The sequence below is a fragment of the Mesoplodon bidens genome, assembly GCF_964165515.1.
Source record: "Mesoplodon bidens genome assembly, chromosome: X".
In the NCBI taxonomy this organism is placed as follows: domain Eukaryota; kingdom Metazoa; phylum Chordata; class Mammalia; order Artiodactyla; family Ziphiidae; genus Mesoplodon; species Mesoplodon bidens.
Window position 1 is genome coordinate 137,070,332 of NC_138163.1, and position 27,405 is coordinate 137,097,736.

Consider the following 27,405-nt stretch of genomic DNA (forward strand, 5'->3'; position numbering starts at 1 on the left):
TTTCTCTGTCTGCTTTTAAGTGTTTCTTTCTATGTCTAGTTTTAATATGATTATGGTATGCCTTGATGGGGTGACCTTTATGTGTTTTCTGTTTGGGGTCACTACGTTTCTTCTAATTGTGGGCTTATACTTTTAATCAAATTTTAAGCATATGGGCCAATTTTTTTCTGCCCCAGCCTCTGTGTCTTGTCTTCTGGGGCCCTAAATATACATGACAGACTTTATGTGGTCTCCTGGGTCAGTCAGTCTCTGATCATGTTCTTTGCTCATTTTTTCCCCCACTGTCTGCTTCATTTTGATCGTTTTTATGATTGTGTCTTCAAGGTCCCATCAAGTGATCTTTTCTTCTACAGTGTCTGACACTTTTTAAATCCTCTCTGGCATGTTTTTGTTTCTTCATTTTTACTTCTGGAAGTTCCATGCAGGTCTTTCCTGCATCTTCTGTTCCTCTCCTCTCTGTGTCCATGTTTTCTTCTACATTCCTGGGCATATAGAGCATATTTATAATATCCTTTTATCGATAAATGTCCTTTCCTGCTAATTACATCACCTGTGTTGTTTCTGGCTCTGTTTCTTTAGATTCTCTATTTCCCTTTTGGTTGTGTGTCATAGTTTCCTGCTTCTTTGCATGCCTGATGATTTTTTTTTTTAAAGAAAGTACTTTTTTTTAAATAATTAATTTTTGGCTGCATTGGGTCTTCATTGCTGCGCACGGGCTTTCTCTAGTTGCAGTGAGTGGGGGCTACTCTTCATTGCTGTGCGCAGCCTTCTCATTGCAGTGGCTTTTCTTGTTGCGGACCACGGGCTCTAGGCACGTGGGCTTCAGTAATTGTGGCGCGCGGTTTCAGTGGTTGTGGTGCATGGGCTTAGTTGCTCCGTGGCATGTGGGATCTTCCCAGACCAGGGATCGAACCTGTGTCCCCTGCATTGGCAGGCGGATTCTTAACCACTGTGCCACCAGGGGAGTCCAGTGTGCCTGATGCTTTTTGATTGGATGTCAGATTTTCGTGTTCTGAATTTTGGTGTATTTTGTAAAACGCATTCGATTGTTCTGGCATGTAGTTACTTGGGATCAGTTTGCTTTTGTAGAGACTTGCTTTTAACTTTCTTAGGGCAGATTCAGAGCAGCCTTTAGTCTAGGGCTAATTTGTCCCCATTACTCTAGTGATATTTTTCTGAGGGCTCTATCCGATGCCCTGTGTATTATGTATCCTTTCTGCCCTGACGGTTAGAATGTGAGGTAGTAACCTCCTTGGAAGTCCAGGACTTGCTTGCTCTAGTGCTTTCTGTCTGTTCCTCCCCCAGTCTCCTGTGCCTTCTCCTCATGCATGTTCAAGAAACAGACTTGATGGACATAGAGAACAGACTTGTGGTTGCCAAGGGGCAGCGGGTTGGGAGAGGGGTGGAATGGGAGTTTGGGGTTAGCAGATGTGAGCTTTTACATGTAGGGTGGATAAACAACAGGTCCTACCGTAGAGCACAGGGAACTCTCTTCAGTGTCCTGGGATAAACCATAATGGAAAAGAAGATGAAAAACAAACAAAAGGAATGTTAAAAGAAAGCAGTATTCAGCCCCAAACTTGAGGGGTCCCTCACAGCTCTCTGGGTTTCTCTTTGCCTAGTTCCATCCTTCCTGATTTTCTGCCCACAAGACCTACTCGTTTCAGCCGCCTCAAACTTCGATCTCTTTCTCCTCGACTCAGAAGAGCTGCAGGACGACCTTTGGGTCACCCGTCCTCGCACTGTGGACTTGAACCTACCCCCAGCCATGCAGTGTCGTCCATCTCCAGGCTCACCTCATTTGTGTGCTCTCTCAGGGCGTACAGCCCTGTGCTAGCTGTTGGCCATGGTCTGCTGTTACACATATTCTGTCCAGGTTTATGGTTGTGTCCAGAAGGTCAGTTCCCACATTCCTCAACAGGCCTACGTAGAGGGTTTTTGCTAAATAAACCAAATGAATGGAAGCCCTCCAGACTGTGCTCTGACTACTCTGGTTTTGCACAATTGATTCTTTATGGCTGAAAACAGCACTGACGTGCGAACGGTCCTCATCACTCCTGCCTTTCTTAATGTAAGACACAGCCGTCACATCTCCTGAGCGCCTTCTTTGACCTTCCTGTGAGCTCGTGTCCCTCCTGTGTTTATTAACTGATACGGTTATTTACATTTTATCGCCCCTGAAAGGCAGGCAGCCTGGGAGCAGAAGCCGTGACGTCCTTCTCTCTGTCCCTGTCGTATGACACACTGCGGGACACTGTCGAGATGTTTTTTGAATACGTGCTACCAGTCGTTCTGGCTGGATTTGTACGTGTCTGTTAACAGCGCTTATGACATCGTGGTTTGGTTGTTTCGATGTCTGTCTCCTACAGAGGATTCTGGACTTCTCCAGAGGGTGATGGAAACTTATCTCTCTTTCACATTTGTGCTTTTCTGGCTAATTCATCAATATATTGCTCTAATCCAGTCTTTGAACTCCGACACTATTGACATTTTGGTTAAATACTTCTTTGCCGTGAGGCTGTCCTGTGCGCTGTAGGATCTTTAGCCGCATCCCGGGGCCCTAGCCAGTCACGAGATGCCAGGAGCACTCCCCTCCCGGTTGTAAGGACCAAAAAATGTCTCCAGGCCTTGCCTTAGAATACTCTCTGTGGGGCAAAAGTCACTTCTGCTGAGAAGCCTTTTGCTAACCTATGGTATTTGTAATTTCCTTTGCACATTATAATGAGGAAATAACATTCTGTTCACATTAATTCCTAGTTCACTTGGCAATGGTACAATCAGTCTAAAAGTGTGCTATCCATATAGTAGTGTATAAACAAAGGAAGAGAAATTTCAAGGAAGATTTCTGGGATCTTGCGATTTATAAGAAGAAATGTATGCCTTTGGTTTTCAACTCCCTTCTTGGCACAGAGGTCCTGGGGAATGTCCTAAGTGGTGAGACCTCTCAGCAGGTGTCTTTTGTTACTTTAATGAGGTGACCTTTGCAAAGCACCTGCTCACAGGGGGCTGGTTGCCAGTGGAACGACCCTGTAGTTAGGGGTTGGAACTTTCCTCCCACCCTCTGACTTAAGGGAAGGAGGGAAGAGCTGGACATGGACTTCAGTCCTCAGCGGCTCATGAGCTGATCAGTCATGCCCGAGTAATGAGGCCTCCATCAAACCCCCAGGGGACTGGCTTCAGAGAACTTCCTGGTTGGTGAACATGTGGAGATTTGGGAAAAGTATCTTGTGTCCTTTCCCCATACCGTGCCCTATGCACGGCTTCCATTTGGCTGTTCCTGCGTTACATCCTTTTGTAAGAAACGGGTAATACAGTAGGTAAAATGTTTCTCTGAGGCACTCTAGCAAACTAATGGAACCTGAGTGGGGCTTGTTGGAACCTCCAATCTGTAGCCCTTTGCTCGGAAGCACAGGCGACAACCTGAACTTGGAACTGGCCTGTGCAGCGGCAGTAGGGGATGTCGTCCTGTAGGACTGAGCCCGTGACCTGTGGGGTCTGATGCCGTCTCCAGGAATATAGTGTCAGAATTGAGTTGAGTTGTGTAAGCACCCAGCGGGGGTCTGAGAATTGCTTGGTGTTTGTGCGGGGAATGCCCCCCGCCCCCGGATGACATTGGAATTGGGGGTACAGACCTTTTATAACTTCTAAGACTGTGAAAGTGTATCTCTTTTCTGAAGTATGATTTTGCTTGTAACTTGGCTGGGACAGTATTTGCAAAATTCTCTGAGATGGAAACATGTTAGAAACTTAAAACTACAAATCAGAGTAAATATGTACATTTAACAACTTGACAATTTATTCCTCCCCGAAAGGAATTTTTCATATGAGGATGTTACGTACTCTATAATTAACCTCTTGTGTTTCTCATTGTTTTTTTGTTTTTGTTTTTTTGTAGAATTTCTAGAATGACGTTTTAAAACTCCAATACTTCTTTTCGGGGCTAGCCCTAATTTCAGCAGGATTATGTGGCCGAACCTGTGCCAAGTGTTTAATACACGTCAATGCTTAGGGTCATAGTACACAATAAGTATTATCGTTATTCCCCTCTTACATTTGGAGAAACCAAGACTTGCAGCACTAATGCTGTCACCACAGCACGCAGCTCCTGCCTTACTGATGTGTTTGCCGTGCCGTGCATGGAGTGCCCTGTATTTGCTTCTTCCCTCGTACTTGTCATCGTTGCCTTCTAGAATAGTCCTCGGCCCTCCCACACCACGCTTACCCAGTTAACTCACGCTAAGCGTTGGCAGCCTATCTTAAAAGCTTCCTCCTTGTCTAATCATCTTTTGACCTCACGTGTGTGGACCTGCGTTTCCTCCCGTGTCTCGCTCTATTTTAATACAAGTGAAACTGCTTAATGATGTCACCTGTCTGTTAGTAGAGACATAAACTGCAAGCATAGTGCGTCCTAACTGTCACGCTTGTCTTCTGTTCATCAGTACATCCCTAGTACCTAGAATGCCAGTTTGGCTTCTGAGTCAGTCTGTAAAGGCTTCGGGGGGGGGCTAATTATTCATAGACATGCCTGGTAACTCCTAGTAATGAAATGCAGGACGAAGGAGAGAGCAGGAAATGGTGGTTTATCAAGTGTCCTAACTGTCCCTGATTCTCTAGAAAAATTTGAATTTTTTGGAATTATTTTTGTGCCTGGCGATCTTCCAAAGATCTTGCAGCATGACTCTGGAGTGGTGCTCCCAGTGGAGGATTTGACCGTTGATACCCTCATACACTGTGTCACATTTGCCTTCAAAATAAATAGAAAAGCCAAGGAAGAGGAAGCTGAGAGAAACACACGTAAAGAGGACTCTAATGTAGCAAAAGGGGCATGTACTCATAGGAAAGTGACTCTTTTCAAATACATGTTTCTGATTTTCTCCTAATTTTACAGTATTCATGGCCAAGGTCTACAGTTTGCCTGGGAACCAGATTAACTGTAATCACATTTAATAAATTAGGATGTGTAGCTGAGTTTCCAAGCAAATTATAATTTCATTTCCAAGCATAAATTAGAAACATTTGAACTGAGAAGGCTTTTTCCTATTTCATGCATACTTAGTATTTAGTTGCCTTCTTTGAAAGATACAACTGGCAGTGTGGGTTGTTTTTTTAAACAGTATAATGTCTTTCTTTTTTATAGAAATTATATACGCCCATTGAAACATTTATATAACAAACTGCACAGGAGACTAAAACTTAACCTTTACTGCAAAGTCTACCATCTGGAAATAGCCATGGTTACCTGAGCGTAGGAGTTATCATAGCAAACCTGTCCTTAGAAATTCCTGCTTAAAAGGTTGGCCCTTGGCTGGCTTCTGGAAACTTAGACTTGGGCGGGGGGAGATTTTCCCACCAATCCCCAACTGAGAAGAGGGGCTCACTGTTCTAAACTATTTTTCTTTTCTTCCTTGTATTTTATTTGTTTATTTATTTATTTTTAACATCTTTATTGGAATATAATTGCTTTACAATGGTGTGTTAATTTCTGCCGTATCACAAAGTGAATCAGCTATACATATACATACATCCCCATATCCCCTCCCTCTTGTGTCTCCCTCCCACCCTCCCTATCCCACCCCTCTAGGTGGTCACAAAGCACCGAGCTGATCTCCCTGTGCTATGCGGCTGCTTCCCACTAGCTATCTCTTTTACATTTGGAAGTGTATATATGTCCATGTCACTCTCCCACTTGGTCCCAGCTTACCCTTCCCCCTCCCCGTGTCTCAAGTCCATTCTCTACGACGTCTGAGTCTTTATTCCTGTCCTGCCCCTAGGTTCTTCAGAACCTTTTTCTTTTTTTTTCTTAGATTCCATATATATGTGTTAGCATACGGTATTTGTTTTTGTCCTTCTGACTTACTTCACTCTGTATGACAGACTCTAGGTCCACTACAATTAACTCAATTTCGTTTCTTTTTATGGCTGAGTAATATTCCATTGTATATATGTGCCACATCTTCTTTATCCATTCATCTGTTGATGGACACTTAGGTTGCTTCCATGCCCTGGCTATTGTAGATAGAGCTGCAATGAACATTGTGGTACATGACTCTTTTTGAATTATGGTTTTCTCAGGGTATATGCCCAGTAGTGGGATTGCTGGGTCATATGGTAGTGCTATTTGTAGTTTTTTTTTTTTAAGGAACCTCCATACTGTTCTCCATAGTGGCTGTACCAATTTACATTCCCACCAACAGTGCAAGAGGGTTCCTTTTTCTCCACACCCTCTCCAGCATTTCTTATTTGTAGATTTTTTGATGATGGCCATTCTGACCGGTGTGAGATGATATCTCATTGTAGTTTTGATTTGCATTTCTCTAATGTTTAATGATGTTGAGCATCCTTTCATGTGTTTGTTGGCAATCTGTATATCTGCTTTGGAGAAATGTCTATTTAGGTCTTCTGCCCATTTTTGGATTGGGTTGTTTTGTTCTTTTTGATATTGAGCTGCATGAGCTGCTTTTATATTTTGGAGGTTAATCCTTTGTCAGTTGCTTCATTTGCAAATATTTTCTCCCATTCTAAGGGTTGTCTTTTCATCTTGTTTATGGTTTCCTTTGCTGTGCAAAAGCTTTTAAGTTTCATTAGGTCCCATTTGTTTATTTTTGTTTTTATTTCCATTTCTCTAGGAGGTGGATCAAAAAGGATCTTGCTGTGATTTATGTCATACAGTGTTCTGCCTTGTTTTCCTCAAGAGTTTTATAGTGTCTGGCCTTACATTTAGGTCTTTAATCCATTTTGAGTTTATTTTTGTTTATGGTATTAGGGAGTGTTCTAATTTCATTCTTTTACATGTAGCTTCCAGTTTTACCAGACCACTTATTGAAGAGGCTGTCTTTTCTCCATTGAATACTTTTGCCTCCTTCATCAAAGATAAGGTGACCATATATGCGTGGGTTTATCTCTGGGCTTTCTATCCTGTTCTATTGATCTATATTTCTGTTTTTGTGCCAGTACTATACTGTCTTGATTACTGTAGCTTTGTAGTATATAGTCTGAAGTCAGGGAGCCTGATTCCTCCAGCTCTGTTTTTCTTTCTCAAGATTGTTTTGGCTATTCAGGGTCTTTTGTGTTTCCATACAAACTGCAAAATTATTTGTTCTAGTTCTGTGAAAAATGCCATTGGTAGTTTGATAGGGATTGCATTGAATCCGTAGAGTGCTTTGGGTAGTAGAGTCATTTTCACAATGTTGATTCTTCCAATCCAAGAAGATGGTATATCTCTCTATCTATTTGTATCATCTTTAATTTCTTTCATCAGTGTCTTATAATTTTCTGCATACAGGTCTTTTGTCTCCTTAGGTAGGTTTATTCCTAGGTATTTTATTCTTTTTTTTTTTGTAATGGTAAATGGGAGTGTTTCCTTAATTTCTCTTTGAGATTTTTCATCATTAGTGTATAGGAATGCAAGAGATTTCTGTGCATTAATTTTATATCCTGCTAATTTACCAAATTCATTGATTGCTCTAGTAGTTTTCTGGTAGCATCTTTAGGATTCTCTGTGTATAGTATCATGTCATCTGCAAATGGTGACAGTTTTACTTCTTCTTTTTCGATTTGGATTCCTTTTATTTCTTTTTCTTCTCTGCTGTGGCCAAAACTTCCAAAACTATGTTGAATAATAGTGGTGAGAGTGGGCAACCTTGTCTTTTTCCTGATCTTAGTGGAAATGGTTTCAGTTTTTCACCATTGAGGATGATGTTGGCTGTGCGTTTGTCATATATGGCCTTTATTATGTTGAGGCAAGTTCCCTCTGTGCCTACTTTCTGGAGAGTTTTTGTCATAAATGGGTGTTGAATTTTGTCAAAAGCTTTTTCTGCATCTATTGAGATGATTGTATGGTTTTTCTCCTTCAATTTGTTCATATGGTTTATGACATTGGTTCATTTGTATATATTGAAGAAGCCTTGCATTCCTGGGATAAACCCCACTTGATTATGTGTATGATCCTTTTAATGTGTTGTTGGATTGTGTTTACTAGTATTTTGTTGAGGATTTTTGCGTCTGTGTTCATCAGTGATATTGGTCTGTATCAAGAAAAAAAGGGAGAAGACTCAAAGCAGTAGAATTAGAAATGAAAAAGGAGAAGGAACAACTGACACTGCAGAAATACAAAGGATCATGAGAGATTACTACAAGCAACTATAAGCCAATAAAACAGACAACCTGGAAGAAATGGACAAATTTTTAGAAAAGCACAACCTCCTGAGACTGAACCAGGAAGAAATAGAAAATATAAACAGGCGAATCACAAGCACTGAAATTGAAACTGTGATTAAAACTCTTCCAACAAACAAAAGTCCAGGACCAGATGGCTTCACAGTCAAATTCCATCAAACATTTAGAGAAAAGCTAACACCTACCCTTCTCAAACTCTTCCAAAATACAGCAGAGGGAGGAACACTCCCAACCTCATTTCGCGAGGCCACCATCACCCTGATACCAAAACCAGACAAAGATGTCACACAAAAAGAAAACTACAGACCAATATCACTGTTCCTAAACTATTGACACCTGTTTCCTTCTGGGAGTCTGGGTTTTGGTACATGGTATGCAGGAGGTGCCTATGTGACCAGCCCCCCAGAAAAGCTCTGGGCTTCAAGTCTCCCCTGGACTTCTCTGGTTGACAGCATTTCACACGTGTTGTTACAACTCATGGCTGGAGGAATTTAATGCATCCTGTGTGACTCCGCAGGGAACGTTTGCACCTGGTTTCCTCTGGACTTCTCCCCACAGGCCTTTTCCCTTCTGCTGATTTCGCGCTGCACCATTTAGCCGCAGTACATCATAGCCCTGAATACAGATGTCCTAAAATTAAGGTCAAGATTTCTTGCTCCATTCCTTCTAACCTACCGGTTTTTTAAGACGTATTCTTTTAATTTTATTATATCATATTATCTTTTAAAACTGTAATTCCTACTTTTTTCAGTTTTAGTTTTACATTTATGTGGATGACAAAATGATTAGTAATTCTTTTATGCTAATTTCTTTATTTTGGGCTTTCTAAATTGGATCATGTCTCAGTGCCTTTTTAAAATATACCATTTTCTTTGAGATTATTCATGACAGGCTCTGCCTACTGTTATACCTGATGTCCACATGGGTTTGCACAAACTTTTTTCTCACGTAATGTGTAAGTACACGCTTTATTTTTTTTTCAGGGGGTGCTGTGCTACCCACCTACTCTTCATTTCTGTGAATTTGTGGAACAGCTGAATTTTACCATTGCATAGTTTTGCAAGAAAGGCTCATGAGTGTCATATTCTCTGAATCTTTATGTCTTTGAGAATATTTCTGTCACATGTTTATTTGAGTAACAACTTAGCTGATTTTACATATATATATTCTTTAGTATTATATAGCCACTGCTGTATTGCCGTCACACATTAAATTTTATAGAGACAAATGAACCTGGGAGAAACCTTATTTTCTCCATCATAACCAACTTTCCTTCTCTACCTGGATGCCTGAAAAATTATATTTTTCTCGTCGACATTCAGTGGTGCTAGCTATATCTCAGTGTTGCTCATTCTTATCAGTATTTGTGGACTATAACTGCCCTTTTGATTTATAATATATATATACACATATACATATGATTTACATGTATACAGGTATATAAGTGTGTGTGTTTGTGCACCCGCGTGCATTCTTCCCCTCTGGTCTAGTCCTAGATATTTCCAGAATGCTAGAAGCCCCCAGGTTATCCTAGTAGGGAGGCAAGTTGAAAGCCACTGGCTTAGCCATCTTCTAATTTTACCCTGAGATACGGGGCAGCACTTAGATAAACACTGGCCCACACTCTTACTTGTTTGTGATTTTGGATACATTACAGCCTCCCCGAGCTTCCGTCTGCTCATTTGTGAGATGGAAATAATCCTGGCTGTAGGGCCCGGGGAGGAGTACGTGGGGTGAGCTAGGAAAGCAGCTGGTACAGGTGACGGGGTGGGAGACCCTCGGCAGCTGTTAGTGATGACCTACCACGGCTGGTTCCTCGGCTTGTGACTGGTGAGGGTGGCAGGGATGGTGGTGATGATGGTGGAGAACTCATTTCAGGGGTCCACACTGAAGGTTGCATGCCTGTGTGTTGGCTGGAGCCAGGAGAGAGCCCCCAGGCCCTGGCTCCTTGCCAAGGCTGTGTATTGTGATTGCGCACATGTGCAGGTCTGGTGAATTGAACCAGACACCAAATGCAGAGTTTTCTCCATATCTGAGGCCTCATATTTATATGATTTCTAACGTATTAGTATATGTTACTGAATTTGATGTGTTTGTGTTCATCATTCCATGATTGCTGCACAAATTATTTTATTGTGCAATACCTTGCATTTTACACCAAACAAAATGAAGATCATAGTATCTTTTTAAAAAGCACCCAAGAACAGTTAGTGACTATTGTTAGTATTTCATTTTGTTTTTACCATTTGCCACAAGAAAGATGAGCTTACTGTGTTGCCTAAGTGAGGCACTGAAAACACATTTTAGTTTTGGGCTAAGAGATGGGATGTAGGAGAGATTTATAAGAATTTATTAATATTGTGTAGAATGTTTATTAAAATATGGAGGAGTTTCCCCTTAATGCAATGCACCCAAGGGCATTTTCCTTCACCTCTTTGCTTTTTTGAGCCCGTCTTTGGATGCATAATGACATCTTTTAGGCACTAACTACTCTAGAAAAACACATGATCTTTGAAGACTATTCCGCTCTTATTTTTGTGTATGGACAGGGCAGAAAAAAACAAACAAAAATTAATCAGCCTAGTAACTACGTTTTCTCCAAATTTTAAACTCGAGCCAGTGACCTGGCGAAATGGTTATTTGTGTGAAATTATTCATATGAATAGTTTTATAAAGGAATTGTAGTTACATAGTTTTACAGTTCATAATTTGCCTTAACAGACTGTATGCAGTTGTATAAACAAGAAATGCAGCATTTAGTAGATGCATCTGTTGTTGCCATGCGTGTTTTCATTTCTGTGAAGTTGAGGGGCATGACACTCCTTGTGGTTTGGATAACCCGCACCTTTGCTAAAATGTTCACATCCCTCTTGACAAGTCTATGAGTTATTAACTTGTAATAGCCCAAGAAATATGACACGCTTAAAGGTCAGAAGTTTCTTTTCCTGCACCCAAATGATCTTTTGCTCACAGGATTTCCAACTGGTGATCAGGGGACCAATTTACACATTTTCTTTATATATAGAGTACTCATGTTCACACATCGTTTTCTATCACCTATGAGCATTTTTGCCTTATTCCATTCAATGGTAAATTCTCATTAAGCAATGATTAAAGACATGGGGAGAGACCTTGTGTACAGATACCATATGTTCTCTAATTTATATTCAGACCATTAATAGTTTTCAACCTAATCCAAGAGGATTATCCAAGATAATTGATAGAGAACATCAAAATTTGCCTTCAGTAGAGCTGAACAAATAGAACTGTTAAGTAGAACGCCTCTATACGATTACTGTACCAAATCCACGTATTTGTAAGATGATCTTCATTTAAGTTCAAGGACTGAAGACTATTTCTTTATTATAAATTCCGAGGGGCCCCAGTTCCCTCCTTGCAGATTTCAGTGCTGGCCCTGGTGGGGGCATGTTGGAGACTTGTGGATGGTCATGCCGTAGGAGAAGTGGAGCCACCTCTCTGTCTTTGGCTCTTGTAACGTATGATCAGAATAACAGAAGAATTTGGAAATGTTAAACAGGAAACATGGAGCAGTGGGAAAAGAAAAGATACATCCATGAGTCAAGTCCTGCTGAGTAGCTGTTAGGAGCTAACTTGGTACAGCCCTGCCTAGTTCTCCGTGTACACAATCTAATATAATACTCATAATGTCATCTGGAACACGGCAAGCTCAGGGACCAGTCTAGAAAGCTCCAGTGCAGAGAGGAATTTTCTTTGATTCCCGATTTGTTTCCATGCACCTCAAAACACCCACCCCCCCACACACCAAAGAATCACATGTTTGAATCCATAGCAAAAAGGAAAAGAATTGTACAGAACGACCCTACATCAACTGGAAGATCCAAATTACTGTGCTAATTATGATCATTCTTCTTTTACACTCAGTGGGAACAAGTGTTGCAGATCTGTCTCCACCAGTGTTTTTGTTTATTTGTTTTTAATTCTGGCCCGTTAGCTCTGTGAGTAAATCAGTAAAGGGAGGAGAGAGCAGCTCCTGCTCTCCTGTTCCTCCCAGTTCAAGGGCGTGGCAGTTGGCTTGAAGATGATTAGAGTCATATGAACAGACAGCCCTTACTTTGTTATCTGATTCCCAAGTTATACTCCGTGTTCATGTGTGAAGAAGTTTGCCGTGAGTTGATTTGATTATACATAGTGCAAACTAAGTCCCTGTAATTGCTAACTTCGCAAGCAGTGAACACTTGCCAGATTTAATAAAATTATGCCTACTTGCAAATCTCAGCCGGTGTGGCAGGGGCCAATGATTTTAGTAACTTTAAGTAGCTTCTTTCAGTGCATGTAATGTATACATGTTGTTGAAAGAGGAAAGCTGGCCAAAACTCTATAATTGTTCCAGGTCCTTTCACATGCTTCTTTGATTCCTAACTTAGATTTGGACCTGAATTTAGAACTTCAAAAACCAATGAAGGGCTTCCCTGGTGGCGCAGTGGTTGAGAATCCACCTGCCAATGCAGGGGACGCTTGTTCAAGCCCTGGTCTGGGAAGATCCCACATGCCACGGAACAACTAAGCCCGTGCGCCACAACTACTGACCCTGTGCTCTAGAGCCCATGAGCCACAACTACTGAACCCATGTGCCACAACTACGGAAGCCCACGCACCTACAGCCCGTGCTCCACGAGAGAAGCCACTGCAGTGAGAAGCCCACGCACTGCAACGAAGAGTAGCCCCCACTCTCCCACAGCTAGAGAAAGCCCGCATGCAGCAATGAACACCCAACACAGCCAAAAATAAATAAATATATATAAAAAAAAAAACCCACACCATACCAACTCAGTATCCTTAAAAAAAAAAAAAAAAAAAAAAGGGACTTCCCTGGTGGTGCAGTGGATAAGACTCCGCACTCCTAATGCCGTGGGCCTGGGTTCAATCCCTGGTCAGGGAACTAGATCCCACGTGCATGCCACAACTAAGGAGCCCAGGAGCTGCAACTAAGGAGCCCACTTGTCACACCTAAGACCTGGTGCAACCAAATAAATGAATAAATATTAAAAAAAAAAAAAAATGAAGTAAAACACATCTAGCAGCTAACAGAAAAATGAGCTGTGAAAGTGAATAAGAGAGAAAAGCCTTAAGAACTTAAGAACTGATGATGCTTTAAATGTTTATAAAGTTTTTTTTAATTTAAATTAACTAGCTACAGATTTGTGGTACTTCAGTATTGAAAGCATGACCTTTCTTCTGTTTTTACCTGGAAAGTTCTTGAATTGAGACACCGTTTTAATCCAGTCAATTTATGTTATTTTCAAATTTTATATATCATTAATATAAAAAAAATTTTAACTTTTTTTTTAATGAATTAATTAATTAATTTTGGCTGTGTTGGGTCTCCGTTGCAGTGTGCAGGCTTCTCATTGCCGTGGCTTCTCTTTTTGTGGAGCACGGTCTCTAGGCGCACGGGCTTCAGTAGTTGTGGCACATGGACTTCAGCAGTTGTGGCTTGTGGGCTCTAGAGCGCAGGCTCAGTTGTGGTGCAAGGGTTTAGGTGCTCCGCGGCATGTGGGATCTTCCCGGACCAGGGCTTGAACCCGTATCCCCTGCATTGGCAGGCGGATTCCTAACCACTGCACTACCAGGGAAGCCCTATATATGATTATTTACAATCAATTTTATTCTCATCTACAGTTCTAATTCAAACCTTGAAATTATACTTTTTCTAGCTAGTGTTTCTAGTTTTCTACCTTTGGTAATTAAATTAAGAGTGTGAAATTTTCCCCTGGTATTTAATTGTCTGAGTATTTATGTCTCGATGTACATTAAATGTACAATATCAGAACTCAGAATGTAACAATAATCTGTGAATGCATGTATCTGTAATTGATGTGTATCTGTTGCATGTAAAATAAAGTTCTAAGTCATGGGTCATAGTCCTTTAAAAAATTAGCATAAAAGATCACTTCTTTAGGGGGAAAGAAAGCAAGTACATTTACTCTGTAAACAATTCAAGGGAGAATTTGATGCAGTAAGAATTTTGACCTGCCTTTCCGATGTCTTGGAAATCAGACCCCATGTGTCTTTAACGGGAGAATTTTTTTCTATTCTCTCCCAGCCTCTGTTCCCCAAGAAGAACTATGAATGCCTGACCAGCTGTGAATTCCTCAAGTACATCCTGTCGGTAAAGCAGGGGGATTGCCCAGCTCCCGAGAAAGCCAGTGGCTTTGCCGCCGCCTGTGTCGAAAGCTGTGAAGTGGACAATGAGTGCTCTGGGGTTAAGAAGTGTTGTTCCAATGGATGTGGACACACCTGCCAGGTGCCCAAGACTCTGTACAAAGGTAAGGGGCAGAGTGGAGTAGGTGAGGGGACCTCCAGGGTCACAGGGGGATTTGTGTGCCTGTGAGGGAGGGTGTCAAAGATGTGACTTGGAAGGAAAGAGAGAACTGTAAGAAAATTTACCTTGTGCCACATACTAACATCTGAAAATACTTACTGGGCCGTAGAAATCAGCCCCAGTGAACTCATATTGGGCTGGAGTAAATCCTTCATGGGAATTCTTATTTTTTATTGAAGTATGGTTGATTTACAGTATTTGTTTCAGGTGTACAATATCGTGGCTCAGTATTTCTATAGATTATACTCCATTTAAAGTTATTATAAAATAATGGCTCTATCATATGAATTCTTTTAGAAGTTAACATGTAGGAAGGCCACCATCAATTCAGGAACTTTTTTTGTGTTTTTCTCCAACATGAGTAAATGAATGAAGCTCCACCGGCTACCTTGGAGTGACTGTATTCAAATCCTTGGAAAACAGGCTGGCGATGGGGCCCAGCTGAAAAAGGCTTAATAGACGCATGAATTTTGTGGGGTTTTCTGTTGGCATAATCCAAGAACAGAAGTGTGCTTGCAGGGAACTTTCAATATTTTGATTAGTATCTTAAGTTCCCAGATGGAGGAATTGCCCTCTTCCAAAAGATAGGGATGCAAGTTATCCAACAGTTTAGCCGATGTAACGGTTTACATCCATAGGCAGTTTCTAGAGCGCTTAACTCCTTTATGCTGTTACATGCCTCTTTCTGTAAGTGTGACAAAGTTCTTGTATGTTAAACCGATGCTGTTGTATTATGTATAGTTAGGCATGCCAAAAAGTATACTATGGGAGACATAACATTTCGTTACTTTTTTAGGTCTAATTGGAAGAGAAAAATAGAATCAGTCGCTAGGCATTATTCATTATAAGTAGAAAGAGAAATCTGTCTTGCTTTCTCTCACTTTCCTTCTCACGCATCAAGCATATGTTGTTGCAATGCCGGTTCTGAATGATGGGCTTCTTGACTATTTTCACAAGTCCATTCTTAGGCTTATAACAATTCAGGTCTCCCAGAAGTCACATACCTGCACCATCCTCCTCCAGCTGTCACTTGGAAATACTCTTCTGTGAAATCTATGGAATCCATCCAGTTTTCCATTTTTTTCCCCTAAGATCCTTGGAAACCTGGCACAAATACTGTCTCAAATTCAAAATAATTGCTGCTTTCCCTTTCTTAGCAGACTGACGTTTCCTTAATGGATTTAAAGTTTTATTGTTTCCATGCCTTTTATTAGAAACTACGTAAAATCACTTCTGCCCGATCTAACACCATTTAATTTTTAAAAAGTCTACTAGTATGAAACCTGTTCAGTTATTATAGATCATTTGCTATTTAAGTATCAGCATTTACTATAAAAATAGGATGCTTTTAGAATGATTGTTGAAAACCCATTTGTAAAACCTTTTTTGTTTTAAAAGTAAGGTGGTTAAAGGACTCAATATACATTAAAATGTGCTTTTCATGTGAAAGCAGTGAAGAGTCAGTATGAATTTCAAGTATGCCTGGTTCACCGAGAATCTGGGAAATATTCTATAAAGGGCCAGCGTAAATGATTAACGATTAAAAGATACCTGCAATTGAAACTTAATACGATGGGCTTTTTTCAAGTGCTGAAGTCACCTTTCTACTACAAGTAAGTCTTGACCTGGGTGTTTGTGGACAGAGGCAATTCACGGAGCACTAACCACAAATAGAATAAAAAAGACTCTCTTGACCTGACAGTGACTTTTGCATAATGAGCACAAGGATAAAATAGTAATATTTTGAAAAAATATATATACACACACACACACACACTACATAGAGATTTTTTTTCCTTGCTCTCTGAATGAAGGCTGGCTTCCATGTCCTGGGAGCATCTGACAGTCATCAAAAGAGCGTTCTGGTGCTGATGGCCCCGGCCTCTCTGGGAAAGGGTCCTTCCTGACCCAGCGCTTGGCTTTGTGAGGAGAAAAACATGCATGCAGCCAGACGACATGCATGCAGATCAACCTGTCAGTCTTTGGAGGCCCAGCTGTCCCTGTCCCCTCTCACCTTCATAAGGGCCCTCTTACTGCTCCAAAACAACCGGCAGGAAATGAGCTTGCCTGCCTGTCTCTGCTCACACCACGTCTGTGCAGGCGTTTTCCTTAGGAAGAGGGAGCTGCACCGCTGGTGGAGCTGGACCAGTCCCGCTGTCCGTTCACAAGTGCTGAGGCTGAGGCCACAGGCCGCCTCTGAGGGGATCCAGTGGTTGGCAGCAGCAGTGCATCTAGTGCCTGTTCCCGCCCGGGCCAGCTCTCCTGTCAGTTTTATTTTGACTCTATCCAGCTACTGTAATAGGACCCTACACTTCAGGCCCTCTTTGGGCACCCCTGTATTATTATATTATAGCTCAAGTAAAAGATAGATCAAGATCAAATAGATTAAATCTGATACAATCACTGATTTATCAGTATTTTTTAGGCTCATAAATAACATGGAGCTGTTTTTCTTTGAACTTTATTTCCAACTAGTTTGTGGAGTTGTAATATTTAAATTACATACAAAGTATACCTCGTGAAGAACCAACTTCTATTGGGCAAACCTGTAAGTTCCTCATGGCCATTTCATTCATTCATTATTTACTTATTGAAGTGTCGTAGGAAATCCCAGAGGGCATTTTCTTAATGTCTTCCCCATTTTGAGTTTAAAAGGGACTGATGTCACCTGGATCTACAAGTACTGACACATTTCAGCTCAGTTGGTAATTACTGACTGTGTGTTAGGAGTTACAGGCAGTGCCTGACATTGGTTATGACCTGTACTGGGTGAGCACCGGGATGCAAAATCAAGGGACACCAACCTCCACCCAGCCCAGCAGTTCCTCATCAAGGTGGTCATACACACACACTCACTGAAGTGGACCGATCACTTTCTTAACTTCTGCCATAAATTGCTATATGTGCCATCCGCTGTCCTGTTTTTCCTTTTATCGCTTATTGAGTTAATGAAAAATTTTTAAAATACATGGAAACGCATATATCCTTTCTGTCCAGTCCACTTTTGTAGAAAGGAAGATGGGCTGTGGGCTGATTTCATACCTTTGAAGGCTTTATATGCTGGAAACTTGAGTTTTTCAAAACACTGTGTGTTTTGAAAAAACGATCAGCAGAATGTCCCGCGTTGACATTTGCGCATCTAATTTGGGTTATGCTGTGAGAACTGTCCCTGGCTGACGCCTGAGTTAACTTTACAGACTGGTGTTAGGGTTTGAGACAAAGGAAAACGAAAGAGAGCTTTTCCTTCACCCTTCAAGTAAAGACGATGAGAAGCAGCCCCCTGGAAGACTTGACCATGTTACCGTGGGTAAACCAGGCCCAAAGGTGCTAGTCTCTGACACGCACACCTTCGTGAGATTGTGGGAAATTCACAAGCTGGTCTTCTACGGGTGAAACACAAGCTCCGGTTCGTCGGGGCACTGGTTTTCCTTTGATCCTCCCCTATTTTGGGTCTGGTTTACAGCTTAGTTGGACTGTCCTCTGTCTAGAGGTGATGCTTTAGTACCTTGCTGCCTCTCCTCACTCCCAACTGGGACATTTGGTTTGGGGAGGGAAAGAGAAAAGCTGAACTTGTTTTCCAAATGTAAAGATTCAGAGTAGTTTGTGGCCTTCAGTTAGGTAGGTGGCCGTGACACAGCAGTCATTTTTCTTTACCAGGTGCTAACTAGGAATTAATCCTATATCAGTTTGTTTCTTCCCAAAAAGAGCTGGTGTGGTGATGGAGTTGATTTACTATTTCCATGAAACTCTTAGTATTTGAAATACATAAACCTCAGGATTTTAGAGGTGGGCCGCTTTTCACAAATTAACTTTTCACATTTTGAATATAGTGACTGAGTGCCTTAATGTGATGTAAAAACACAAATTCCTTGAGTACAGTTGTCCTTATGAGAGATATTATCCCTGGAACACAATATCTTTTTTTTAAAATTTATTTTATTTATTTTTGGCTGCGTTGGGTGTTTATTGCTGCGCACGGGCTTTCTCTAGTTGTGGCGAGCAGGGGCTACTCTTCGTTGCGGTGCATGGGCTTCTCATTGCGGTGGCTTCTCTTGTTGCGGAGCACGGGTTGTAGGCACGTGAGCTCAGTAGTTGTGGCTCATGGGCTCTGGAGCACAGACTCAGTAGTTGTGGCGCATGGGCTTAGTTGCTCCGCAGCATGTGGGATCTTCCCGGACCAGGGCTTCAACCCGTGTCCCCTGAGTTGGCAGGTGGATTCTTAACCACTGTGCCCCCAGGGAAGCAGCCCCACAATATCTTTTAAATTTTAATTTTAATTTAATTTAATTTAATTTATTTTTGGCAGCGTTGGGTCTTCATTGCTGTGCATGGGCTTTCTCTAGTTGCAGCGAGCGGGGCCTACTCTTCATTGCAGTGCATGGGATTCTCATTGCGGTGGCTTCTCGTTGTGGAGCACAGGCTCTAGGCATGCAGGCTTCAGTGGTTGTGGTGCTTGGGCTTCAGTAGTTGTGGCTCACAGGCTTAGCTGCTCCGCGGCATGTGGGATATTCCCGGACCAGGGCTTGAACCCATGTCCCCTGCATTGGCAGTCGGATTCTTAATCATCGTGCCACCAGGAAAGCCTGGACCACAATATCTTGCTGCATTTTCCTACCTAGACTTGTGACAAGTATATTTATATGAATAGTCAGATCTTGTGGTGATTTCCAACTGCTGATGGTCTGTCTTTATTGAGTTTTCTATCAGTATAGTTTCAACATTTTTTTGAAGCATTGGGTTTCTGTTCCTTTGCTTTCACCAAAATACTTGTTATGTTGTAAAGAAAAAAAATGCACCGATATTGTCCTATATTGTGGGATGTTCTATGATAGCATTTTTGAAGTTTTTAACAGAACAGTTTAGATTTCAGATGACTAATACGTTCAAAAATACTAAAAAAGAAAGATCCTAGTCATTTACATAATAAACACCACACTGAGGACAGATCCATCCTCTGCATCTGGTTATGCAGCCGGGATGCTGGGTGAGCTCGCAGGGACTACGAAAGGACTGACATGAGGGCTGAGGGTCCAGGCCTGAGCCCCATCTGCACACAATTACAGCAAGGGCTGCAGTTACTCCCAAAGAGGGGAGCCAGCTGACCCTAAGGCAAGCCAGATGGACCATTTCTTCAAATGCAGATCGCAGGACCGTTGCACGTCATAACTGACGAGATTCTCCAGTGAAGGTGTTTGAACTGACAGTCACTCGTCATGTTCCATGAGGGCTCTTGGTAGCTGAACGATATTCAAGACTGAAGCCTCAGAGCACGGGGTGCGGATGCAGCTCCGCAGCGGCAGCTCTGCTGCTGACGGGTTCAGGGTGCTTCAGTGACTTGAGGATGTGCTGTAGCTGCGTTTACGCCGGAGGCGTAGACATGGAGAGCCAAGAACGTGCTCTGTGAGGTTCAGGAACTAGCCAGCCGTCTTCTCTTTAAACAGTAAGTAAAGGAATGTTTGAGCCACAGGACCTGGACAGAAAAGGAGATGTGAGCTCCTTGAAAGGATACACACGCCAGAGAAGGTGGCACCGAACGCCTGCGATACGTCTTCCCCTTCCCCTCCGTGAGTCTCAAGCAGAGAGGGGTTTACCATTGTCCCAAAGAGGTGTGTAAATGTTCCGAGTCCTCTTACGTCCCCAGGTGTATTCTTGAGAGAAGAATAAGAAAGCGGGTTGGGCTGTTTCTTCAGCGAACAGTTGCGGGCCAGTCCCTCTTGCACAGTGCTTTCTACGAGGACATGGTGACGTGGAAATTGAGGAGACGTGGTTCTTGACCTCTGGGGCTTTAGCTTTGTGGGGAAGACAGACGTCATTACACGAGCTGGCTGTGGGGAGAGGCAGTTAAGTGCGCTTCGACGGTTGGGTACAGGTTAAACACTGAAGAGCTGGCTGAAGAATGGAGCCTTTATTTCCAATTGGGAGCTTCAGGGAAAGTGGCGCCGAAGGGTGGCATTTGGCCTGAGCCTGGAAGTATTCCAGGGTTTGTGGTCAGAAAATAGAAGGAAGGAGATTTCAGAGTGAAGAAAACACCATGAACAGGCCATGGTCGTAGGGAGTGCCAGGCAGTGTGTTTGTGGGAAAGCTGGGTGTAAAGGCAGGGTGTGTGACAGACACGTAAAAGGTACCACGAGATCAGCTGAAAGACAACTGGTAGGCGGTGGTGAAGATGGATGCCTCGAGTGAGATGCAGAGACGTTTCCCTCCCTGCTGTAGAAAACGGATGTGCTTGAACCTTCTGAGAAGGAGAAGGAGACCCCCTCTCCTCCACTTGAAGAAAATAACCACAAATACGGTGAAGAGGGAATTAGAGAAAAGAGATTGGCTTCCAGGGAGATGGGTTAGAGGCTACGGTGAGGGTCCAGACAGGAGAGGAAAGTGCCTAAAGCAGGTGGTCACCATGGAGACAGGATGACTGAGGTGTTCCTGAAATGATTCTCTGCAGTAAAACACCAGGATGTTGGTAGGTGCAAGCGCTAGACAGAAGGTTCTGGGAACCCTTCAATGTCCAGGACCCTAGAGATGTCATGAAGACCTGAGTCTCAGGAGGAGGGATGTATCCGGGGAGAGGCATTCGAGAGGGGACTTACGCAGGTGGATGAGGTCCTACAGCCCCGAGAGGGACTGGGGGTAGATGTGAGAATCACTCGCTCTGCAGAAATATTCCAGGCATGGAAGCGTAAGTGTAAGTTACGCTTAAGTTAACCGTAAGTGTAAGTTACGAGAAGTCTCTGACATGAGCTTGAAAAGGACTCTTGCAGGGGCACAGCAGGAGCAAAGACTAGGAGGGGGGCCTCCCTGGTGGCGCAGTGGTTGAGAGTCCGCCTGCCGATGCAGGGGATGCGGGTTCGTGCCCCGGTCTGGGAGGATCCCATATGCCGCGGAGAGGCTGGGCCCGTGAGCCATGGACGCTGGGCCTGCGCATCCGGAGCCTGTGCTCCGCAATGGGAGAGGCCACAACAGTGAGAGGCCCGCATACCGCACAAAAAAAAAAGACTAGGAGGGAAGTCCCACCCCAACCAGGAACTTCAAGGACGTTAGAATCAGAACGTCCAAGGGACTTGCAGAGCTACGGAAACCACTTCGTTTCTCTACCTTTCTAAGTGGCTTTTCCTCATCCAAAATGCGGCAGAAAATTCAGAGAGAAACCGGGGATGGGTCATAGCTCCAGGCAATTTATTTAATCGTCCTCAGACTCAATTCCCTGGTGCTCAAAATGTAGCTGCTTCACCCTTCACCCACTTGATGAGGTCACAGCAAGGATCCCATGAGACAACTTTATGGTAAAGTGCAGGGCAACGTACAGATACAACCCGCCAGCAAATCAACACGGAGAATGCAATAGGGGCGGTGACCGTGGTTGTTTAGAAAATAGCTTTTTGGGTTTTTTTTTTTTTTTTTTTTTTTTTTTTGCGGTAGGCGGGCCTCTCACTGTTGTGGCCTCTCCCCTTGCAGAGCACAGGCTCCGGACGCGCAGGCTCAGCAGCCATGGCTCACGGGCCTAGCCGCTCCGCGGCATGTGGGATCCTCCCAGACCGGGGCACGAACCCGTGTCCCCTGCATCGGCAGGCGGACTCTCAACCACTGCGCCACCAGGGAAGCCCTGGGTTTTTTTTTAATTTATTTATTTTATTTTTATTTTATTTATTTTTGGCTGCATTGGGTCTTCGTCGCTGCACGCGGGCTTTCTCTAGTTGTGGCGAGGGAGGGCTACTCTTCGTTGCGGTGCGTGGGCTTCTCATTGCGGTGGCTTCTCTTGTTGCAGAGCACGGGCTCTAGGCGCACGGGCTTCAGTAGTTGTGGCACATGGGCTCGGTAGTTATGGCTCGCGGGGTCTAGAGCGCAGGCTCAGTAGTTGTGCTGCACAGGCTTAGTGGCTCCGCGGCATGTGGGATCTTCCCGGACCAGGGCTCGAACCCGTGTCCCCTGCATTGGCAGGCGGATTCTTAACCACTGCACCACCAGGGAAGCCCTAGAAAATAGTTTTTAAGAGTCAGTGAGCTTTTGAGCAGATATACATGTGCCATTTTTGAATTATCCAACTGTGTCCACCTCACTGTTTAATGACTTTAAAAGTTCCCAGCACAGGATTTGGCTTGGATTAAGAGAAAAATGAAATGAGTTGAATTCGGCCACATCACTAACATGCATCAGAGCTCATATTTTGTATTTGCACATTTTCTAGTTTTCTCAGTTTAAACTTAAGAAACGGAAAAATTAATGCCGCATTCTGAAGTAACCATTTGAAATGATAAGTCGTCAGTGCTTTAGGCAAATGCTCATTCTCAGCAGAGAATGATTTTAATGCAACTGGTGTTCTTGGTTTGGATGGCATTGAACATCATGATGCCATAGACTCTACCTAATTCAGTTAGTTTCATATATCCTCTTAGTATTATACATTTGTTTTAAAACTCCCTTTCCATAACGGCTGCTATTTTGAACCGTGGTTCTTAAATCTTTCAGTTACCAGGCAACTTGCATGCACTGTAGGGGGAAAAAGAAATCAAAATGATGAACTACTTTCCAATGAGGCACCTGTGAGGGGCTTCTGAAGCCAGGCACTCACTCATGCCAAAAGCAAACATTATAAATTCATCTTTTTCCAATTTTAGACGGTAAGTCAATAAGGCAGAGGCCCAGCAATCAGTTGGGGAATCCACAAGACCCATGCTTTGGAAACCATTCTTGTGAGATTTGACCACATGAGGGGACTGGGCTTTATAATGTTTTCCTTAAGAGGAAAACTCGTTCAGATAGAGAGGAGAGGAAACTTGAGAACCGTGCTTGAAGGACCCTAGGATCTATCAGCAGAGACGGAGCGTGTTACGTGGGATAAAGGACTCAAGACTCCTCATGACTGTTGCCTCGTGTGGATTCCGGGTTAGCCTCCAGTGCTGCAGCTTGGTAACAGGATGTCCTTGGAAGAACACACATAAAGGAATTGCTCTAGAGGTTACCTTGTCCAGAATCAGGAGTTAGTTTAGAGCCTCTAAAAAAACTGGGAAAGCGAAACTGAACTTAATGTCAGGAGATTTCAAATGTGAGCCCCTGATAGGGAGAAGCTGCTTTTAAGAAAGGAAATAGAGGATCTGTTGTTTAGATGAGATTTGTCTCTTCTGTAGATTTTCTTCTTCAACCTTCACCGCACTCCGAGTCACACACAGGCTGTTTTAACTGGCGCGGTTCTGTTTCAGGTGTCCCCCTGAAGCCCAGGAAGGAGTTACGATTCACAGAACTGCAGTCCGGGCAGCTGGAGATTAAGTGGTCCTCAAAATTCAATATTTCAATTGAGCCCGTGATCTACGTGGTACAGAGAAGATGGAATTATGGAATCCATCCTAGTGAAGACGATGCCACACATTGGCAGACGGTAGCCCAGGTTAGTGCTTCCTAGGCTTTGTTTTCCCCTTGAGGTAGTGTCTCCTTCGCCAAAAGAGAGAAACTTAGCTTGCTGGGCCCCAGTCAGAACAACCAGGGCACCGAAATCACGTAATCCGAGGTGGACATGCCCTGCATGTTGGCGGAAGACGGGGTGGGCTCTGTAGGCATAACCGGGTACCACGAGGAACTTGGCTGAATGTGTTCACGGCGCACGTGGAAGGGAGACGGTTTTCTAATGAGTGTTCACATTGATTCCGAGAAGTACACTTCCCTGAGATAAACTTAAAACCGACTAGAGTGAGGGAAATGCAACACCCCTAGGACTGGTCAATGTGCTATTTGATCATCTCAACGACTTCTCCTCTTTTTCTCCTACATTTAAGCCTTTATTCCACATGGGACTTTCGTGGCGGGAGGAAGATTCATATCACACAACTACTTAGTGGGAAGCGGCCAGCAGCTCATCAATCTCCCCTAAGTGCTTTCTTCTTCTTGGTCAGCTTACCAACTGGGAGGCCACCTGGATGGCAGCCCTCCTGGAGTTTATCTTCCCGGTGCTTTTCCTCCTCTGTCTTGTGGATGTGAAAAGCAAAATATTTTCTTTCTTTTTAAGAGCTGTTAAATGGACTACCAGCTGCAAGCAGACTCCACGGATGGAGAAGAGAATAAATTCTCAATATGCAACTGCTTTATGCTTTTCAGCAACTGAAATGCCTTCTCTACATGTAGGTCTATAGGGGGAAATTCTTTCCTGAAGTTGATCAGGTCACTTTTTTCTCCAAGGACAAGATTCCCGTGATTTTTTTTCAGTAAATATAAAATAAATTTCAGTATTCAGGTGTTTAGAAGAAGAATTTAGTCCCTTTTGCAATAGTAGTATCTCAGAGAGGCTAAACACTAAAATAATTTAAATACCACCCAAATCAATGAGAAATGTGATGTTAAGAGAAGCATCTTAAATTAGGGAGGGAAAAATGGTCAGATAAATTTAGCAATTCTATTCCATACCTATTTTGTTAAAAAATTGTGCTTTAACAAAACATAAAGATCTTCAGAATACAGCCTAAAATTATATTTGGTTTACATGGCATTCTCCCTCAAACAGTGCTACGGTATCATTTGTAACTTTCCCAAATTATGCAGTTTCCAAATATTTCCAAATTATAAATTTGAAGATTTATGAAAGTAACTGATGATAAGCCCTTCTCTTTCATATCCTCTTATTCGGAGAGAGGAAAGACCTTGCACTATTGTTTCTGTTATTATTACTATTTTCACTAGTTAATGCCACATGTAATGCTTCCTTTCTCTGTCTGCTAAATGCTGTGGCTAGCATGCTGGCTTTAGTTCCTTAAATTGAAGGCTAAAACTAGACAAACTAGTCAATGAAAATGTTGTCTCAAATTCTGCCAAACGAGGTAGAAAGCCACACTTGAGGTCATCTTCTTCCCTTGAGCTCGGAAATGCTTAGCTTCTTTTGAATGTTAAAGTACACATGACGATCCTTTTCAATAAGTTATTATAAACTCAGGTTTAGGAGGGTTTCCATTCAGTTCTGTTGCCCAGTTTTATCCATCGAGCGCCAAGCTGAGCTCAGCCCTTGGCGCAGATGAGGCATAGAACTCGGGCGTTTACCCCTCGGAGTCAAGGCCAAGGTTTCACGTCTACCCTGGGACATTGCTGGAAGCAGGCATATCGCCCTGAGTTTGATGAAGAGGAGGGCAGTGGGAAGATGCTCAAGTTGTTTGATATCTTGGGACGTAGCTGTAGGGACAGCAAGACCTGTGGACCTGTCCCATTGTCCAGTTTTCTTCTCTGGACCTTTTATTGGACGAAACCTACCTCACCCTTCAGGAACACGACTCTTGGCAGATCTTACATGATTTACTCAAATTAAACAAAAAAGTCTTGGGTTGCGATGTACTTCCAGAATTTAAGTGTGTGGGTTCACATACATACTTCCAAAGTTATATTTGGCACGCAAGTAGGAGGCATTTCCCTTCTATGAACTAAAGTTGATTTCATTTTCTCTATACTGTAATGATTACTTCATGTATTTATTCATTTATAAGTATAATTTATTGATGAAATCTCTCCAATGCTGTATTTAGTCACCAGATTTTAAAACAGCCCAAGCATTTGTCACGAGATTTTGACTTCCAGAGAGCTTTAACTCTTCGAGGTAAAATACCTATGAATGGAATCAAGCAGTTGGAACCTTCCCTAGGAATTCCTTGGTCCCCGACGGCCCTTCCCGTACCTGAGCAGGATGGGCTGCCCTCATCCAGGAGGGCAAGGCTGTGTTGCATGGGCTGATGAGCGCGTGTGTTTCTAAAACAGACCTGATGGGCACGTCAGGATAAAGGGGGTCTCTGTGCTCTGTGACTTTCCCCTCAGACCACGGATGAGCGGGTCCAACTGACCGACATACGGCCCAGCAGGTGGTACCAGTTCCGAGTGGCAGCCGTGAATGTGCACGGGACCCGAGGCTTCACCGCCCCCAGCAAACACTTCCGCTCCTCCAAAGGTCAGTTTTGCTTGCCTGCCCCTCTATGCCCAACTCGCCATGGGGGCACATCCATCTCATTTCCAAGTTCTTTTTTTTTTTTTTTTTTAATTTATGTATTTATTTTGGCTGTGTTGAGTCTGCGTTTCTGTGTGAGGGCTTCCCCTAGTTGCGGCGAGCGGGGGCCACTCTTCATCGTGGTGCGCGGGCCTCTCACTGTCGCGGCCTCTCTTGTTGCGGAGCACAGGCTCCAGACGCGCAGGCTCAGTAGTTGTGGCTCACGGGCCTAGTTGCTCCGTGGCATGTGGGATCTTCCCAGACCAGGGCTTGGACCCGTGTCCCCTGCATTAGCAGGCAGATTCTCAACCGCTGCGCCACCAGGGAAGCCCCATCTCCGAGTTCTTATGTGTGGTTGGCCAACAGGTGGCTGTGCTGTGCTTAGCGAACGGGACCAGATGGGTCTGAAGGTGCCGGCGAATTTATGATTAGGACCATCCCTGGGCTTTTTACCTCTGAGAGACTGGAGAAGATAATGTGATGGGGTTTTCTCAACTCTGAAGTCATGGTTTTCCATGATCAACCTCCGTTGGCTGTCTCAATATCTTCTGAGTCGAGCAGCATTCAGTTAATTTTTGGAGAGAAAGGTTTAGTTTCTGCCACATCAGACTATGCAGGTTTCTTGAAACAACTGCTATGCTGAGTGTGAATTAATCTCTTTTGTTTCATAAGAGGCAGAATTTAAATCCCTCCCAAGTCACTTTATCATGGCTGTCATTTTGTTCAGTTCCTACTTCAGTGCTATTTTAAAACCTCTGTGGGATCCGATGAATACTAAGTATATTACATTTGTGGGTAGTTTAGTCTGTGACAGTGGGAGGACATCATTTGACTGGATATTAATAATAGCTCTGCGTTTATTTCTCCAGTTGTGTTGAGATGGCTGTGTGTGCTCTGAATTAATGATACATCTGCTTGGCTA

General features: G+C 43.2%; 1 protein-coding gene across 1 annotated transcript in view; it reads left to right on the forward strand.

The window, feature by feature from the left end:
- Positions 1–27,405, forward strand: part of LOC308608491 (anosmin-1) — a 195,574-nt gene that overhangs the window by 125,976 nt on the left and 42,193 nt on the right. Inside the window, exons 4-6 of the mRNA XM_081221646.1 lie at positions 14,261–14,483; positions 23,734–23,918; positions 26,318–26,447. Coding sequence (XP_081077772.1) covers positions 14,261–14,483; positions 23,734–23,918; positions 26,318–26,447 — 538 coding nt within the window. The remainder of the gene's footprint in view (positions 1–14,260; positions 14,484–23,733; positions 23,919–26,317; positions 26,448–27,405) is intronic.